The following is an 18037-nucleotide window of genomic DNA, read 5'->3' as shown; positions in this document are numbered from 1 at the left end:
TGCCAAAAGTTAGTCAAAAAAAAGTATCACATCTAACTCAACAAAAATTGTGTTCTCCAGTGATATCCAGGGTACTAGGAGTGCCTTCTATTCTAATGAGGTGAGGACTCTCAGTGGTCTCCTGTATAGAAGGCTAGTCACCAGAGAGCACAAGCCAAGATTAGAATTTTGGAATTTTCAATCCCACTTCCCCATTCTCCAGAGAAGGAAGAGGGCCTGGAAACGGAGTTAATGATTGATTATGCCTATGTAACGAAGACTCTCAAAAATCCTGAAAGTACAGGGTTCAGAGAACTTTGGGGTTGGTGAATACACTGAGGTGCCGGGAGACTAGTGTATCCAGAGAGGGCACGGAAGCTCCGCCCCCCTCCCCACACACCTTGCCGCACTCATCCCCTCCATTTCTGTATTCATCAATACCCTTCATCATATCCTTTTATAACAAACTGGCCCACAGTTTACTGTTCCTCTGGAGAGGCTCTAGAAAATTAACCAAGCCTGAGGAGGAGGTTGTGGGATCCTCCAATTTATATATAGTTCATTGGTCAAAGGAAACTGACATTTGAAGTAAGGGGGGCAGTCTTGTGGGACTGAGCCTGTAACCTGTGGGATATGACACTGTCTCCGGGAAGACTGTGTCAGAATTGAGCTAAATTGTGGGACACTCAGCTGGTGTTGGTGTGGGGAAAACCTCCACACATCTGGTTTCGGACTGTTGTGGTAATGGAGTGAGAGTAAAAGGAAGACAGCTAAGAGGAGGGCTGAGTTTGACATTGTACTTCCTGAAGCCCTACTCTGTGCATAGAGCATGGTTTGGATTTCAGGCTTTATTTCAATGAATATGCTTTAATTGCCTGAATAACTTCTCAAAATCAGTTACAACGAACCTATGGAAGTAGCAGCTATCTAAATTTTACCTCAGTTTTCAAAGTTGATACAATGTCAATAGAACTGCATTTTTGAAGTATATTTTTCCTATAAAATTTATTACTGAAGCTTTGTTATGAACATGAAAAATTTTTTTTTGAGTTTTGGAACCATCTGGAATAAAAACTTAGCTTCAATTAAGGAGAGAACTGAATTTTAAATTTGCTCAACAAGATATAATTTTTTTTAAGGAAGATGATACTCAAACTTTTGTAGGAACCAATGAGTAATGAGGGGCAAGTTCAAAACCCCAATTTGAACTCAAGTTATACTGGAACTTCTGCTGGAATGAATTGTTTCAGAGTCTTTGATCATTGGTCCAATGCAAATTTGATAAAAAGAACAGAGTTTGACTTTGAGGTTGACTTCCACAAGGCTTTTGTAATCACATCACACAACTGGGCTTCTTGCATTTATTGCATCGTGTTCATAGACAACAATCATAACTTTTTAGAAATTGTATGATTAAAATTATAAAAAAGATTTGTTTACACATATATTCCTGCATCTAAATTCTTGCTGTTATGTGTCCTAGGGTGACATCAAATCAATATGGTGGCCAGTGGGGTAGGGATGGCTGTGCTGGGAGAAGTGGGGAAATGGGAGGCTCCCTCAGTCCTAATTTGCAACCCTCTGTGGAGAGTGGTCAGGGAGCAATGGGAAAGGAGGGGGAATAGTAGCTATGCAAGCACCTCCCTTTTACACACAGATTTTCCACCCTATTCTCTTTGCTCTGTTATTCATTCCCTCCCAAATCTTGACATGCATGAGGAAAGAGATTAGTATGTTTCTACAATAGAACATAGTACTGAATCAGCCTACACAAAATTAATGCAATTACTATGTTGATTTCCAGATGCTAGCTTAATGCCAGCCTATTAAAATTTCTAAAGATGAAGATAAAAACAAACACACATTCTCAGTAAACACCCAAAAAAAGACATGTCAGCAAATTTAGTGATAATCTGAGGCAACAGAATAAAACCTCCAGATAGGGCATTTCAGAAATTGATTTTCTCCATCACTGACTGGAATAGACAGAATTTCCTCAGGTTCTTGTCTGTCTTCTTTCCAAAGAGCCTCCAGATTCCTTGCTGCCTCTTTCCCGTTGTGCCTCACCCTCCTCACCCCACGCATCCCCACCGCCCACCCGCATCTTCGACTACATCCTCCTGGCTTCCTTTCTGTGCCTCACTGGACCTGACACTGAGAGCTGGTTTCCTAATTAAAGCTTTGAAAATCAAAGAAAACATCCTCCTTTTCTCCAAAAGTATCTCTTTCCTCCTCTTGCCTCCCCTGGACCTCACATGGTAGTGGGTAGGGTGGGCCAGGAAGGCACACAGCCCTGGCCTTGTGCAGGACTCCCTGTTTCCTAGTTCTGTAGCCTGGAGCAGGTTCTTGTTGCTGGAAGAGCCTTGGTTTTCTCATTTATAAAATTTTGTATGATAACACCTATTTTCTTTGATTGAAGGAATAAAAGAGGGAATTCACATACATAGTGCCTGGTATATTGTAATGCTCAGTAGAAGGTATTATTGTTAACTTCGGGTCTTTTGCTACATTAAGTCCTCTAAGCTTTCCTGTTTCTATCTATGACTGTGAAATAATTCTGTTTCTTAGAATGGCTTGATTTTATTTTTGTCCTGATGCAGGTTTTTGTTAAATTTCTGGACTCTAGGAAGGAAGATGGACAAAAACTCAAAGATTAGTTACAATTCACCATCTCACAGTCTGGAATGCTTAGTTCTAAAACATTACAGAGAAGATAAATTTACCACTTTTATATGAATTTTTGTTTTTGTGGTAATATAAAGTATTGCAAAGTATCTTAAGTTTAATCTTATTTGTTTTTATTTATACTCCTTGTACTGGGCTAAACCAAATACCAACAAAACATTTTTGAGAGGTAAATGTAATTAGCTTCTTCAATATTTTAAACAAATCCAAAGGTAAACCGGGATTCAGTCCCAACTTCTTCATTTTTATTCTCCTTCTAAGATAAAATCTTGTAGTGGACAAATTATCATAATTAAGCAATATTATTCTGGATGGCAATCCAAATAAGGAGATGTAAAAGTTAAATGCTAATATACAATTATTATAAAAGTTTCAAAATAGTAGACTATGAGGATTGATGTATACAAATATTAATGTATCATTTTTATTAACAAATATAATTGTCTTCAAACTTATTTATGATTATTTTTTAATGTATATTTTAGTTACTATCAAAAGAAAATTCTTGACTATTTCTGGGTCGGAGGTAAAAGTGTATACACCAGATCCAGTGGTATAATCATAAGGCTCTGAGGTATACCCTCCAGAGATATACCCTAAGGATTTTAACTGCAATTGCTCCTTAAACTGTTTTTATTGCTTTGGCTCTTGGAGGCCTTGTTTTATTGCTTTAGCTATTTTAATTTTAGACGGAACATCTTACCTGGCCATTTGTGGTGGTTTTCTTTTCTTTCTTCCCCCCTTTGCTATTATTAGAGTTGTTCATGTTTACTATTTTTACCTTCCCTGGGACACTTTCCCAAAGAACATATATTTGTCTGTAATTCCCTTGAATTTCTTAGGGCTAGCATTGTTCAGGACAGTTGTATCGGGCCTGTTCCAGGTTTCAGAAAAGCACTCTATTGAGATTAACAGAGGGTACAAGGAATTTTATGAGAAATTCAAATAGTGAGCAATTGTACATTTCTGCCTATACATGCATTTCCCTTCCCACTGAATTCACACAATTTATGCTTCTTTGTGATATATCATTCATTTTGTTTACTGTATGACTATAAAATAAGAAAGTGAGATTTGGGGCTTTGAATTGTCCTATGATGCTGTAAGTGAAAGAGTTATTTGGTCATGGCTCATCATTCTTTTAGATGTTTATAAAACAGAAACCAAGGTAGATTCCTGGTGCATTTGCATGCTTACCTTGTCTGACAGCTAGTGTGGTGGTATAGACCAAGAAGAGAAGGATGTAATTGAGGAAACTCTGGAAGACAGGTGTATTGGCATGGAAATCTTCTGACAAGTACTTGCTGGTCAAGCCAATTCCACAAATAAGTAGGGATAACACCTGGCCCAGAGCCACAGAGATTAACATCTCCCTGAAAAATAAAGAGAAACACAGCAAAGATCATCAGGGAGTCCATTAAAACAACACTTAAAATTTATTGAGCACTTGTGCTATTCTCTGGGCTAAGTGCAATAAATAGTATTTCTTTTAGTCCATCAAAGCTATACTATGAGGAAGGTACAATTGTTACTCAGGTTTTTCAGGGGAAAAATCTAATTCTTAGGGGAAAGGGCTAAGGAATTTGCTCCCCATCTCACAACTAAGAAGTGCCAAAATTGGAATTTGAGACTAAATCTCTCCAAGTGATCTTGGCTTCTAGCCACTGTATCTCAGAGCCTGTGGAGAAAATTAACACAATCTGATGCCACCATATCATTAACAAAGTCTTCAGAAACCTGAGTGAAAACTTGAGCAGTGACCAAGAGGGATCAAATTCCAACCTTATCTTCAGGTTCTTATACTGATTACAGAGACTTTTTTTTTTTTTTTTTAACAGATAGAAATCTTGGATCCAGGGATACCTAAATGAAGGGGCCGTACAAACTCCTGAAAATCCAGAAGGATCATCTCCTCTCCATTTCCAGATTTGGGATCTCAGTTGCTCTAGAAAGCATTAATAAGCACTATTCTCTGCCTTCCTCCACTTAAGTTCTAATTGTTTACACATTAAGATGGTTATCCATAACCCTGGCTGGTGTGGCCCCGTGGATTGAGTGCTGGCCTGCAAACCAAGTGTTGCTGGTTAGATTCCCAGTCAGGGCACATAGCTAGGTTGCACATCAGGTCTCCAGTTGGGGTGCGAGTGAGAGGCAACCACACAGTGATGTTTCTCTCCCTCTCTTTCTCCTTTCCCCTCTCTCTAAAAATAAATAAATAAAGAAAGAAAGAAACAAATAAACAAATAAATTATATTTTTAAAAAAGATGGTAATTCATGAAGGAAAACTTTTAACGACTGAAATGGTCAGTTGAAATGAAACATTTCCAGATCTGTAAATATTGTCTGTGGCTTCTTCATCGTCACTGATCCTGGAGGCCACTCTAGCAAGATGGGAAGGCACTTTGCATAGGCTTTATGTTCACACATACCTGCATGCCCTGACCCAGGAAGAACACCTGAAAATAAAAAGCAGGCTTCTGCCCTCCCCAAAGTCTCATCTGACTTTCTTGGTTTATTTATAGGAACAGCTATATAAAATGTGCCAGAAGTAGTAGTTCTAAACAAAAAAGCGTTAGGCAGAGGATTTGCAGTATTACATATTCTCTCCCTCATAGGAGATGAGAATCCATCTTTCTGGAAGGGGTAGAGTCCTTGATGATAGCTTGCTTAAATTAAAAAAAAAAAAAAGGATATCTATTATATTTTGTTCATTGTATTTACTTTCACGAGGAGGAAAAACTGGAAAGCCATATGGGTCCATGGAAAAGATTTTCCAGAGGTTAACCTATAACATTGCTATAGGCTTCTCACTGGCTGCTTTGTTTCCAAGTATTGGCCCCCAAACACTGAATTCAGTCTTCAGAAAAGAGTCAAAAGAGATATATTTTTTAAACCTATAATGTCAGTCTGCTGCTTAAAATCATACAATGGTGCCCTATAAGATACAGTGATCTGTAAGGCCTGTGTAGGCCATATGCAGAGATGATTGCCAACACTTCTTCCCTTCCCTCACATTCCTACTGCTCCTCCCAACAGGAAGTGGCAGTCTATTTTTCTGGAAGCTGAGCTGGTCTGGTAACTTGCTTCAACTAACAGAATGTAGGGGAAGGGTATCATATGACTTCTGGGTCTAAGATTCAAGAAACTTCGCAGCTTCCTTTTTTAATTTTCCCTCTTAAGATTCAGATTTCATGTAAAAAATCCCAAGTTGGACTAATAAATATTGAGAAACCACTTGTCCCAGTCAGCCACCAGCACCGCAGTTGAAATGCCAGACACGTGGGTAAGGATATTGGATCTTGCTGTCCCAGGAGAACTGGGCCAGCCAGCATGTGCCACATGGGGCACAGATGAAACATCCCCAGAGATCGCTGTCCAGTTGGAGTACTGTGGGAAATAATCAATGGTTGTTGTTTTAGGGCATGAAGTTTGCTGTGGTTTATGAGGCAGAAATCGATAACTGAAACAAGGCCCTAAATACTGTCCCTCCACCCTACTCGCTCTGAAGCTTTACCTTCAGCTTTCCCCATTTACTCCCCCACAAAGCCAGAGTGACAGACCTGCAGAGCTCCTTGCACTTCAGCAATGAGTCATGGCCTTCTCTGCCTATATTCCTTGGCACATGTTATTTTCACATGTTTGTCCTGCCTTTGTCGGCCTGGCTCTCATTCAGCTTGGGGATTTGGCTTTTTTGTCAGCCCTTTGAGAAGCCTTCCCTGTCCTTTCTTCACTGGGATGCATCTCTTTTACTTCTATATTATTGTGTTGTCGTTACTGTCTTTTACACATTCTGCTCCCTTACTCCCCCAGCTTGTGAAACTTGTACACTGTTCTTTATGGCACCTACAACTGAGCAACACCATTCAGACGAAGGAGAAAATGGAGGAGCTCGAAGAAAGTGCAGAGGTAGGCCTAAGTAACACTGAACAGTTTAGTTGAAATTAAGAGTGATTTATTTTTAAAGGCAGAGGTAAAGTATCAGAATTAATCCAAATGTTTTTAAGCCAGCCAAAGGGAAGTGTTATATATACACTAACAAAAATTGTGTTAAGAACAGAGAACAAACTGATGGTTGCCAGATGGGATGGTTGCCAGATGGGAGGGGTGTTGGGGGCATGGGTGATAACAGTGAAGGGAGAAAAGAGTACAAATTGGTAGTTACAGAATAGTCATGGGGATGTGAAGTACAGTGCAGGGAATACAGTCAAAATTGTAATAACTATATATGGGGCCAGGTGAGTACTAGAGTTACCGAGTGCAACACTTTCTAAGTTATGTAAATGTCTAACCACTATGCCGTACACCTGAAACTAATATAATATTGAATGTCAATTGTAAATAAAAAAAAAATTAATATCATAATAAGAAGTTGGCTTTAGTGGAAAGATAATAAATATTTTTGGTATTGAATGTGAGCTGCCAGACAAACTTCCAAATGATCCAGGAGTATCAGAATCATGGTGTTAAAGCTAATAGGAAGGTCAGCCAGGAGTTTTATATGAGAAGTTATACACATAAAAGATGGCTAATGTACTGGAAATGGATATCATCAGGGAGTGAAGCATAGGAGAGGAAATAAGAAGGTTTAGGGGAAACCTTTGGAGAATCCCCAGATTGGGGCCAAGAAAGAAAGAAAAGGGACATCACTGGAATTAGAAGTAGTTAGAGAGCTAAGGGGAAGAACAGGATAGTTCTTGGTGTCAATAAAACCAAGGGAACAGATACTTTCATGGAGGCAATGTTACATGCTGCTTAGAGGGTAGAGAGAATGAGCACTGACAAGAGATGATTTGTAGTCATTTCCAGCCTTTGAAAGACCAGTTTTGGCTGAATGAAGAGTACCAGAGCAATACCAGTGTCATGGAAACCAAGGGAACAGAGAATTCATGTAGGGGATAGTTAGTGGTGAACAGTGGACAAAAATTATAAGAAATAAAGGTATTGACTTGGAAGAATTTTAAAGAATTAGAAGAATTTTTAAAAGAAGTTTGATCAAATCACTACAGAACATAATAATGATTATAGTTAAAGTAATAAATGTGAAATGATTTAAAAATTAGTTTACATTGGATTCATGATTATCCTTTAATTGTGTTACTCTTGATTATTTGCATAATAACTTACATCCATAAGTGGAAGAGAAATGGGAAGAGTGACAACTAATATACCAGACAGTTTGCTCTTGATGCTGAATATGGCCACTAAAAAATGCTGTGGGTGAAGTGTGTCTCTTTGGGAAAAGAAAGTTGAAACTACTGCTATGACATGGTAATTGCTATAGCTGCTTACATTGCAACCTTGGTATCTTGAACTTTAGTAATATCCTGTGCCTTCATAAACAAAGTCAGGCCACAAAAAAAATGACAGATTGCTTACATAGAATAATTAAATATTAGCCCTTGCAATGTCTACGTGCCAATGTACCATAAAAGAGCCTTCTACGTGCCAGGCACTACACATGCAAAGATGAACAAGACCATCTTCATCATTGGGGAGTACTAGACCAAGATTTTGGAGCTGAGTTCCCACATACCTTACTACAAAATGGAGCCATAGGGGAAATAATACTAATTCATATTTAATAAGATTATACTATGTGCCATGTCATGGGCTTAGATGTTTATATATGATCTTATTTAATCCTCACAATAACCTTATGAGGTAGATATTTTTTTTGTTCCATTTTATAGATAAGTAAGTGATGCTTAGAGAGGTCAAGAAACCAGCCCAAGGTCACAGGGCTAGCAAGGGGAAGAGTTTGCCTGGAAACTAAATCATATGATTCCACATCTTGACCTCTTAATTACTATGCTATACCATCATTATGCTGCCAAAACGTACTCTTTGCCTTCACCGAGGGCACAGAACACAGTTTGAGAAATGTTAAGTGGCTGGTTTTCAGAAATATTCTGGGGAAGGTAAAGACAAAAAAAAAAGAAAGAAAGAAAGAAAAAAAAAAAAGCCAGCCCAGCTGACTAATGAAAAAGCTTCCACCAAGACATTTGTAATGTATACCTTTCAACAAAAGGTCAGCACAAGTCTATTCTTCTTTTCAGCCAAACAAAACAACAAATCTGCTGTATTCAATTTCTGCTTTTAATTAGTGGCCATGTCAGTCAGCTGCTGCTATGATTTAATAGAAGATGCAAATTATTATTTTATCCATCATCCAAACATGACTTGTAAAACAGGATGGGATAGAAGGGACTTTTATCAGACTAGTTCATGAGTTCTTTCCCAAGTGGAGGAAGCTGGATACTATAACTGTTGTTGCAGTCTGCACATCTGATCTAAGTTACTACAGTCACCAAAGCAAAATAAATGAGTAAATGAATAAAAATATAGATAAACCTAGATGTTGACATCTTGCTAATTCCACCTCCCCACTCCCTCCATCACTTTCCTTGTTTTAAAACACAGGACAAAGCCTTTTGGTTATTTCTTTCACAGAATGATCTTTGTACCACTCTCTTTGTTTTAGGATCTTTCCAGTTCATTTACTGTTGCCTTACTCTTCTGAACTTCTCCATAGGAAACCACTGAAGTAGATCTGTCATCTCTTCCACCTAATTCCTCATAATTTGAAGGTGCTGTCCTCTTCAGGAAGCCACCCTTGGCCACTCCTTGTTCCCCAAGGCTGAAGTAAGTGTCCTCATCTGTACATTCTTATCGCTATTGTACTCATTATACTGTGCAGCTCAGGAGCTCCGGAAGAGAAGAAAATGTATTCTGTTCATTTGTATGTTCCTGGTACCTTGAAGACTGCTGGGTGGAAAGGAAATACTCAACAAATACAGAATGAATGAATGAATGAATGAAAAAATTAAAAAGTGAAAAAATGTATACATGAAAAGAGTGAAGTTTTAGAAGATTTGAAAGATGGTTGCTTATCCTATCTTTAAAAACTACTAGCCCTGAAAGACAAAAATAATCCCATTTTCACTGTATTCCATCTGCCAGTTAGACACCGAGATTAATAAGCTATTTTCTGATGCATTTCTGAATAACCCTGGTAAGGTGCTATCTTGCAAAAATGATGCTAAATATGGTGTGGGGTGAAATATTGCACGGAGAGCTGTTGATTATTCATGTAGTATATAGAATAGTACACCAGATGCATTTAAACATAGGATACATAGTTCCTATAATTTTAGTAGCAGAAATGGAGAGGAGACTATGATACACATTTTCTTCTTCTTTGTTTATGCATTTTAAAGGACTTCCTATCCACTTTAAATTCAGAATGATCAGACAATGAAAAATGCATGAGTCTCAGGAAAAATAGTACTGCAGGAAGCTGAATACCTATTATAACAGAGCTTGTATTTATAAAGACTGACATAACCGTTATCATAAGCACTTTGTTCTTTTAAGTTCATAGAATTTAGAATATTGTGAATAAACTTGTTTTACAAATCAGATATTCAAAATAATAAGTTTTAAAGTAAAACATAAATTGAATCTTGTTTTCTTCCTTTAGTTATAAGAATATGTTCCTTTTGAAAGGTATGATAAATTTCATCATAGGGTTACACAATTACACTGCTTTATAATTCTTTAGCATGGGAGTGAAGCAATTATGTCATCATCTTGAATCAAAGCACGTCAGCCTTTCTGTAGAGACAACTTCATTCTGATAACTATTTCCTGACAAGTCATGTCAGATCTCCATCAGAATATGAATTCAGTACGCATGCATAAAGAACACAAGCATACTGCCTTGACTAAAAGCAATACCACTTGAACATGAGAGAAATGCGTTCTACTACATTTTGACAAGATTCCGGTTTTCATAATTTAGAACATTGGCTTCTTGAAGCTCTTTGCTGAAAGGCTTTTTTTTCACATTTAAGTATTAATTAGACTTCTTTGTAAGAAGATTATTAAGCAAGAAGCAAATACATATCTCCAGAGATCTAACATTAATTGGAGTTTCCTTGACTCAGATTCTGTATTCGTGAAATTTAATCTGTTCTCTGGTACCAGTTTTGTTGTTGCTTCTGTTGTTACTTTAGAGGAAATCAAGTAACCCACAAGGAAGCCCTCAGAAACAGTACTTCACTGAGTCTACAAGGTGCTAAGTGTAGGAGACATTTGGAATGCTAGTGTAAGAAAAACAAGTCCCAAATGTGCATGGATACCATGTGTTGCATGTCTAGAGAAGTGGCACAGAAGAGTGAAAAGGCACCAAATAGGGCGTGGGAAGCCCACCTCTTGATTTCCACTAATTAAGCTCCACAGTCTTGGGCATCTCCCACTTTGGATTGGATTCCTTCCATAAAGTAAGGATATTATAATTGGTGAGTACATAAGATACCTCTTATGCTCCCCCTCCAAACCTCCTGATCTCATCCATCTCCAAGGTCTCTGGTTACTCATGCTACAGCTCCAGTGGTGGCTGCCATGTCCAGCTCTGCACAGACTGCACCAACATTATGTGGGTACAGCCCAGAGGCCCTGTGCCTTATGCCCACATTCTGCACCTTGTGCCTTCTGCCCTGGGGATTCTAGATTGATGCTGAGGGCCAGACCTTGTGGGGACCTACTTGGTGCCTACTCATCAGCAACCAAAAAGGTGCAAGGAAATTAGTGCGCTTGACCACTAGGAAACTAATGCAAGCAGATAAATTCTTCCCTAATTCTGACTTACTTTTAGAAGATGCTGGTGTGTAATCATCAATTCTTGAAATTGGAATCTTTCAGCCCAAAGTCTATTCTTTTGTGTTTTTTGATTAAACTCTTTGATAGCTGAGTTACCAGCAATCTTTATGTGCACACTCTGAGGGTTTTGGGGTTAGCCACTGAGAAACAGACCAGCCAATAGCATTTGTCAAGGTCTGCTGAGTGCAGGTTATGAGGAAGGAATGCTTGGCCTCCGCCTCTAAGAAGCTAAAAGGGACACAGAACATAAATAAGAAAAACTATTTGAATAGAGAATGTGAAAATACCTATGCACTCAAGTAAGTCTGTAGAAGTTATTGGGATAATTTCAGTCTTTAGAATTGGGCAAAGTAACTCTAGAAATGCTTCATGAAGAACATAGTTTTGACTCTTTTGTTGTTTAAATAAACACTGGAAGAGATGTAATTTGGTATTGAGAAGCTGTCATTCTAGGAAAGAGAATGCTATGCTATCTCAGAAGCAAAGGCTGACACAGGAACCACTGAGCAGGCCAGGGGGAATCCTAATGGCAGAGATGGATAAAGTGAAGTAAGAAGCAAAGGAACTTAAAGCGTAGGGCAGAGTTTTAATTCAGTAGGAATCATTCCTTAGAATTTCTGAGCAAGGGAAATGAAGTAAACCTGTACTATGACGTCCTCAATTTTCTCTGCTCATTCCGTTAGTTAGGGCCAAATCCCGCTTTTATAGTAAGGAAAAGTTTCAGTGAGAGGATAGATTGAGGAACCAAATATCTCGGTGTAAGTACAGCATCCTCAAACTTCAATAGCTTCATAATACATCCACCTCTGGCCAAGGATGCCAGGCACACCTGTATTTTCATCTCAGCATTGCAAAGCTATAGTCTTCTAATAACTGGCATCTTTAAATCTTCAGCATGGCTTTCTATGTATCTTTCAACATTATTAGTCAACAGAATAATGTGTATTAGTCTTTTGCCATCTTGTTTTTCTTGTATAATACAGCCATCTTTACAGTGAAGAATTTCTCCAGTAGTATGAGGATTTTGAGCATGCTAAGCTTCAAGTGAGGAATTTTTTTTTAAATTTATGGTACATTTTTGTATTATCCTTGACTCTAGCTTTTGTATAGTAATTATTTTTAAAACAATAATCTTCTTTGAGAACTTTTGTTATTAAGATGGCATAATCACCAAATCCTTTAATCAGACCGTAAACTAGGTGAAGTCAGGAGGCTATCATAAACACCCTCTGACAGGAGAACATTTATTCCTCTATCAAAAATCCCACATAATTTAGAGGAATCAACTACAGAAGCCATAACAAAAGACCACATATTACATGACGTGTCTAGGATAGGCAAACCTACAGAGACAGGAAGTAGATAAGACGGTTGGTAATTTAGGACTAGAGGGATGAGGAAATAGGAAGATGATAGCTAAAAAGTATAAGGCTTCTTTTTAAAGTGATAAAATGTTCTAAAATTGACTGTGGTACTACTTGCATATATCTGTATAATACATAATACTAATATACTAAAAATCCAATGAATTGTAGTTTAAATGGATGAATTGTATAGTATATGACTTATATCTCAAAGCTGTTATTAAAAAGAAAGGAAAAAGGAAGGAAGACAGGAATAAAATAGAAAAGAAAAAACAAAGAAAAGAAAAATAAAATCACAACAGTTACAAAATAAAGTTTCAGCCATCTGATCTACAAATTGAGTGATTGTACCAGGGTCAATTTGTACATTTAAAATTAGTCAGTCATGAACAGACAACAGTGTGGTGATTATGGGAAGGGGGCTGGTGAGTGGAGGTGGAAGAGAGTATAGAGGGATAAGTAATGGAAAAAATTCAATAAGACAGAAAAAATTAGTCAGGCTTAACTACTTTCTTATTGTTTCTACATTAAAAAAAAAACAAATATTTTTTCTTTGTGATATAAAATAATGATATTATTTTCTTCCTGGATTCCAGGAGATCATTTTGTATTCTCCCTTAAGACAGTTATTTCCAACCTTTTTCATCTCATGGCACCCATAAACTAATTACTAAAATTCTGAAGCATGCCAAAAATGTTATATTTTTTGCCAATCTCACAAAAAATAAGGAAATTTTTACCAACTTACAAAAAAAAAATTAATTGCCTACTCTTTTTTCCTCGAAGTGAATTTTTTAAAAAGGTGTCTATACTTACATATAACAATTTCTGATATCAAGAATTAATCAATCAGATGCAACCTTATTAGGCAATGTGATCAATAAGATGCAACTTTATTATATGATGTGCATATTTATCATTCAAGACAGGCATTCATACCAGATGGCTGTTGTTGTGTTGGCTGTTGTCATTTTTTTACTTGACAATCTAAGCGGAAATAAGGTCAGTGCACCTGACTAAACACTCAGTTTTACATGTTTTAAAAATTCTTGCAGCACACTGGTTGAAAACTGCTCTCTTAAGATATATACTCTTACTCTGGAAACAATTGATTTAAATAATGAGTTTTTAATCATTAATTTAGAAGGCAAAATTTTTGTCATTTTCCTCCAGAGAATCAATATGATGTCAAAATAAGAATATGTTTTGAAAATGAATTTAGATGTTGGCTCTGCCAAACTAGTTGAGATTAATTTTCTATAGGTTCATCTATAAAATGGGGATAATATACACCTCACAGGACTGTCATAAGGATTCAGTGAGATAGTTTGTATAAACTGCATACTATAGTATCTAGCTCATGAAACTATTCAGTATAATAGCTCTTATTACTTTTTAGTACACTTGAACCAGTACTCTTATTGCTTACTTAAATATATATCTTGCTTAGATTTTTTAACCTAGATAAAATACTGCTAAATGCATTACAGATTTATTTCCTCAAGATCTGAATAATAAACTTATTCCAAAATTTGTGAAGTTTAAAGGAGTCTTGCTCTTCAGAAATTGGGGAAAGAGAGAGAAAGAGAGAGAAGAGAAGAGAAGAGAGAAGAGAGAGAGAAATATTTAAAGAATCTTACCTGACATGACTATTACAAAATTAATAGATTTTAGTTTTAAATAGGAACTTCAAACTTGAGTTCTCACACTTACTAACATCTTCTTGGAGAATAGGAAAAAAGTGAGGACATTTTTAGGTCTACTGTGTTGCTGTTTTCTTTCTTTATGTGTTTTTAAATGACTGACATTTTTCATTACAAATGCTTTTAACTTTGCATTTTGAATTATGTTAGTGAACCCTGAGGCCAAATGGAAAATATTTAACTTTAAAATCTATTGAAAAAATCAAAACTTAGAAAGCATGCAAGTGACTGGTGATATTCACTTTCTTTTAAAATAAAGACAACCCATGTCAAAGATGGTGATGCAGGCAGACATGGCTTGCCTCTTCACACAACCTCATCAAAACCGCAACTAAAATATAGAACAATCATCATCCAGAACAATCAGAAATCAAGTTGAATGAAAGTCTGACAACTATGGAATCAAAGAAATCACATCCATCGAGATGGGTAGGAGGAGTATGGATGCAGAATGGACTGGTCTCTCATTCATGTGTGGTGGATAAAAATTTGGGAGGGATATCTCAGGAGCAAGAAGTCCCATCCCCACAGTAGGGCCCCCAGCCCAGAGTTTTAGTGCCAGAAAGATAAGTCCCCAAAACTTCTGGCTGCAAAAATCAGTGGGAATTGAGTCAGCAGAAGGAAATTCTAGAGCCCCAAGCAGTTCCTTTTAACCCACAAATGGACTCACCTACACAGATGTACTCTCTCTAAGCTCCAGCACTGGGGTAGCAGCAAGAAAAGCACTAGTGGTATAGAGGGAGAAACTGAAATGTCTGGCATCAGTGTCAGCAGAGGCCATTGTCTCTTTTCTAAACCCTTCCCCCACAGAGCTGGCAACTTGGTGCCATATCTGCAATACCATCAACCTGGCTAACACTGTTTGACTTGCCTTGGAGATCACCAGAGACTCTGTACCTTCCAACTTACAGGCCAACCCCAACTGCATTTCCATATGAATGGCTGGTCTTGGCTTATGTTTCATAACTTCCAAAACACCCTCAAACAAGCAATAGCTGGCCTCAACTACCAGCAGCCAACTTAGATTCACAAAATGGCTTCACCTGAGACTCTCCAAGCCCAGCACTAGTAGAAGCCATGTGAGATTGCTTTATAGCTCAGGCAGGGTAGTCCCGGGCAAAACACTGGTGGGGGCTGACCTTGGCCTGCACCACCTGGGAAACCCCAGGGCCAGCACATCCAGTGGAAGCTACAGACCGCATTGGAGCACCACTAACCTGCCTCTGCACAGCTGATCCTCCATGGAGGGTGGAGGTTGGTGGTCAGTGGTCACAGCCAGTCCTTGCAGCTGACTGGCCTGGGTAAATCACTCTCGTTTATTTGGCAACAGCAATGAAGGCTCAACTACAAGAGGAGCATGTACTCAGCCTACATGAAAGGCACATCTCAAGTACCTAGTTTGGGTGATAGGGGAGGCTGTGCCACTGGATCCTACAGAACACCTACTACATTAGGCCATACTACCAAGACACAGAGTCAAAGAAGGTCTACCCAATACACAGAAACAAATACAGGGATGAGGCAAAGAAATATGGCTCAGATGAAAGAACAGAACAAAATCCCAGAAAAAGAACTAAATGAAATGGAGATAAGCAACCTATCAGATGCAGAGTTCAAAACACTGGTGATCAGGATGCTCAGAGAAATGGTTGAGTACAGCCACGCAAAAAAGTAAAGGAAGAAATAAAGGTTATACATAGTGAAGTAAATAAAAACATACAGAGAACCAACAGTGATGGAAAGGAAGGTGGTATTCAACTTAATAATTTGGAATAAAAGGAAAAAATAAACATTCACCCAGAACAGAAAGAAGAAACAAGAACTGAAAAAAATGAGGAGAGAATTAGGAACCTCTGGGACAACTTTAAATATACCAACATCTGAATCATGGGGTTGCCAGAAGGAGAAGAAGAAGAGCAAGAAACTGAAAACTCATTTGAAAAAATGATGAAAGAAAACGTCCCTGATTTGGCAAAGGAAATAGACACACAAGTCCGGGAAGCACAGAGAGTCCCAAACAAGTTGGACCCAAAGAGGACCACACCAAAACACATCATAATTAAAAAACCAAAGGTTAAAAATAAAGAGAGAATCTTGAAACCAGCAAGCGAAAAGAAGAGAGTTACCTACAAAGGAGTTCCCATAAGACTATCAGCTGATTTTTCAAAAGAAACTTTGCAGGCAAGAAGGGGCTAGCAAGAAGTATTCAATGTGATGAAAAGCAAGGACCTACAACCAAGATTGTCCAGCAAAGCAATAATTTAGAATGAAAAGGCAGATAAAGTGCTTCTCAGACAAGGTAAAGCTAAAGGAATTCACTATTACTGAGCCACTATTAAATGAAATGTTAAATGGGGCTTATTTAAGAAAAAGGAGATCAAAACTATAAACATTAAAATGACAACAAACTCACAACTATCAACAACTTAATCAAATAATCAAAACAAAAACAAAAACAAACTAAGCAAACCACCAGAACAGAAACAGAATCATAGGTATGGAAATGATTTGGAGGAGGGAGAGGGAGAAAAGGAGAAATGGTACAGGGATCAAGAAGCATAATAGACAGGGGAATGTTAAGAATAGTGTAGGAAAGGGTGAAGCCAAAGAACTTACATGCATGACCTATGGACATAAACTGAGGTGAGGGGTGGATTGCTGGAGGAAAGGGGTGTACTGGATGGGGGGGAGCAAGGGAAAAAATTGGGACAACTGTACAAGCATAATCAATAAAATATACTTAAGAAATAAAATAAAGACCTGTGTCAAATTCCATTATTTATCATGTATATACCAAATTTGTATGCATAAAGTACAGTGTATTTGATGTAGAGCAAATTGGGAAAATTAGATTGCATTAAGTGCTGAACTTCTCCACACACAATTAAAACCTGCTTGAAAATGTATAATCAAGTGAGATCATCAATTATGCCTTTTTGGAAGAACATGCAGGAAACTTAGGACTAATAAGTAGAAAACCATGCCTAATTTTAGAAGACAAATGTATTTGACTTTTGCTTTCAAGTCATAAAAAGATTCTCTAAGTGGAGGCTAGCTGACATTTTTCTTCATTCTTTGTATCAAAAATGGCTCCAATTGGCATTACAAGAACCTGACAGTAAAGTAGTAATGTTAACTCAGTACCTCTTACAGGCTACCTTGAAAAACAACTCAAAATTCAATTTTTGCAGCATGGGCTATAGCAAATGTATTCTAGAGGGTAAGGTTCATAAAAGTGAAAATTGGATATTTAGCATAATTAAATATTACAATGACTGGGAAGAAATTTGAGCTAGCGAAATTTCTACTGTAGGAACGATTGTACCAACAACAAAAATCTATTATTGCCAATCCTACTTCAGGGTTCAGAGAAGAAAAGGCAAATAGAAGGAAGGAGAGTCCTTAACTGAGAAATCCCTAAAAGTGCTCAGCAGCTTCTAAGACGGAAAAGGACAGAGGCTGGACAGGTGGGAGAGACAGCTCCCATGGCAGGGCAATCTAAGGGAGATTTCTAAAGGTTTGAGTCAGAAAAGGGCGGGTGGAAAAGAAAAAAGACATTAAATTGATGAATTTGTTAAAAGACAACTCAAGTTGGTTCATGAAGTACAAAATGTTCCAACTTTTTAAAAGGTACCAAGACTAAG

General features: G+C 37.7%; 1 protein-coding gene across 1 annotated transcript in view; it reads right to left on the bottom strand.

Moving 5' to 3' along the window:
* Nucleotides 1-18037, bottom strand: part of SLC35F1 (solute carrier family 35 member F1) — a 370047-nt gene that overhangs the window by 141654 nt on the left and 210356 nt on the right. The window contains exon 2 of the mRNA XM_090279788.1: nucleotides 3862-4037. Within this exon, the coding sequence (XP_090135914.1) occupies nucleotides 3862-4037 (176 nt within the window). The remainder of the gene's footprint in view (nucleotides 1-3861; nucleotides 4038-18037) is intronic.

The sequence above is a fragment of the Furipterus horrens genome, unplaced genomic scaffold, assembly GCF_987537825.1.
Source record: "Furipterus horrens unplaced genomic scaffold, mFurHor1.1.pri manual_scaffold_6, whole genome shotgun sequence".
NCBI lineage: Eukaryota > Metazoa > Chordata > Mammalia > Chiroptera > Furipteridae > Furipterus > Furipterus horrens.
This window is presented reverse-complemented; position numbering and strand designations above follow the sequence as displayed.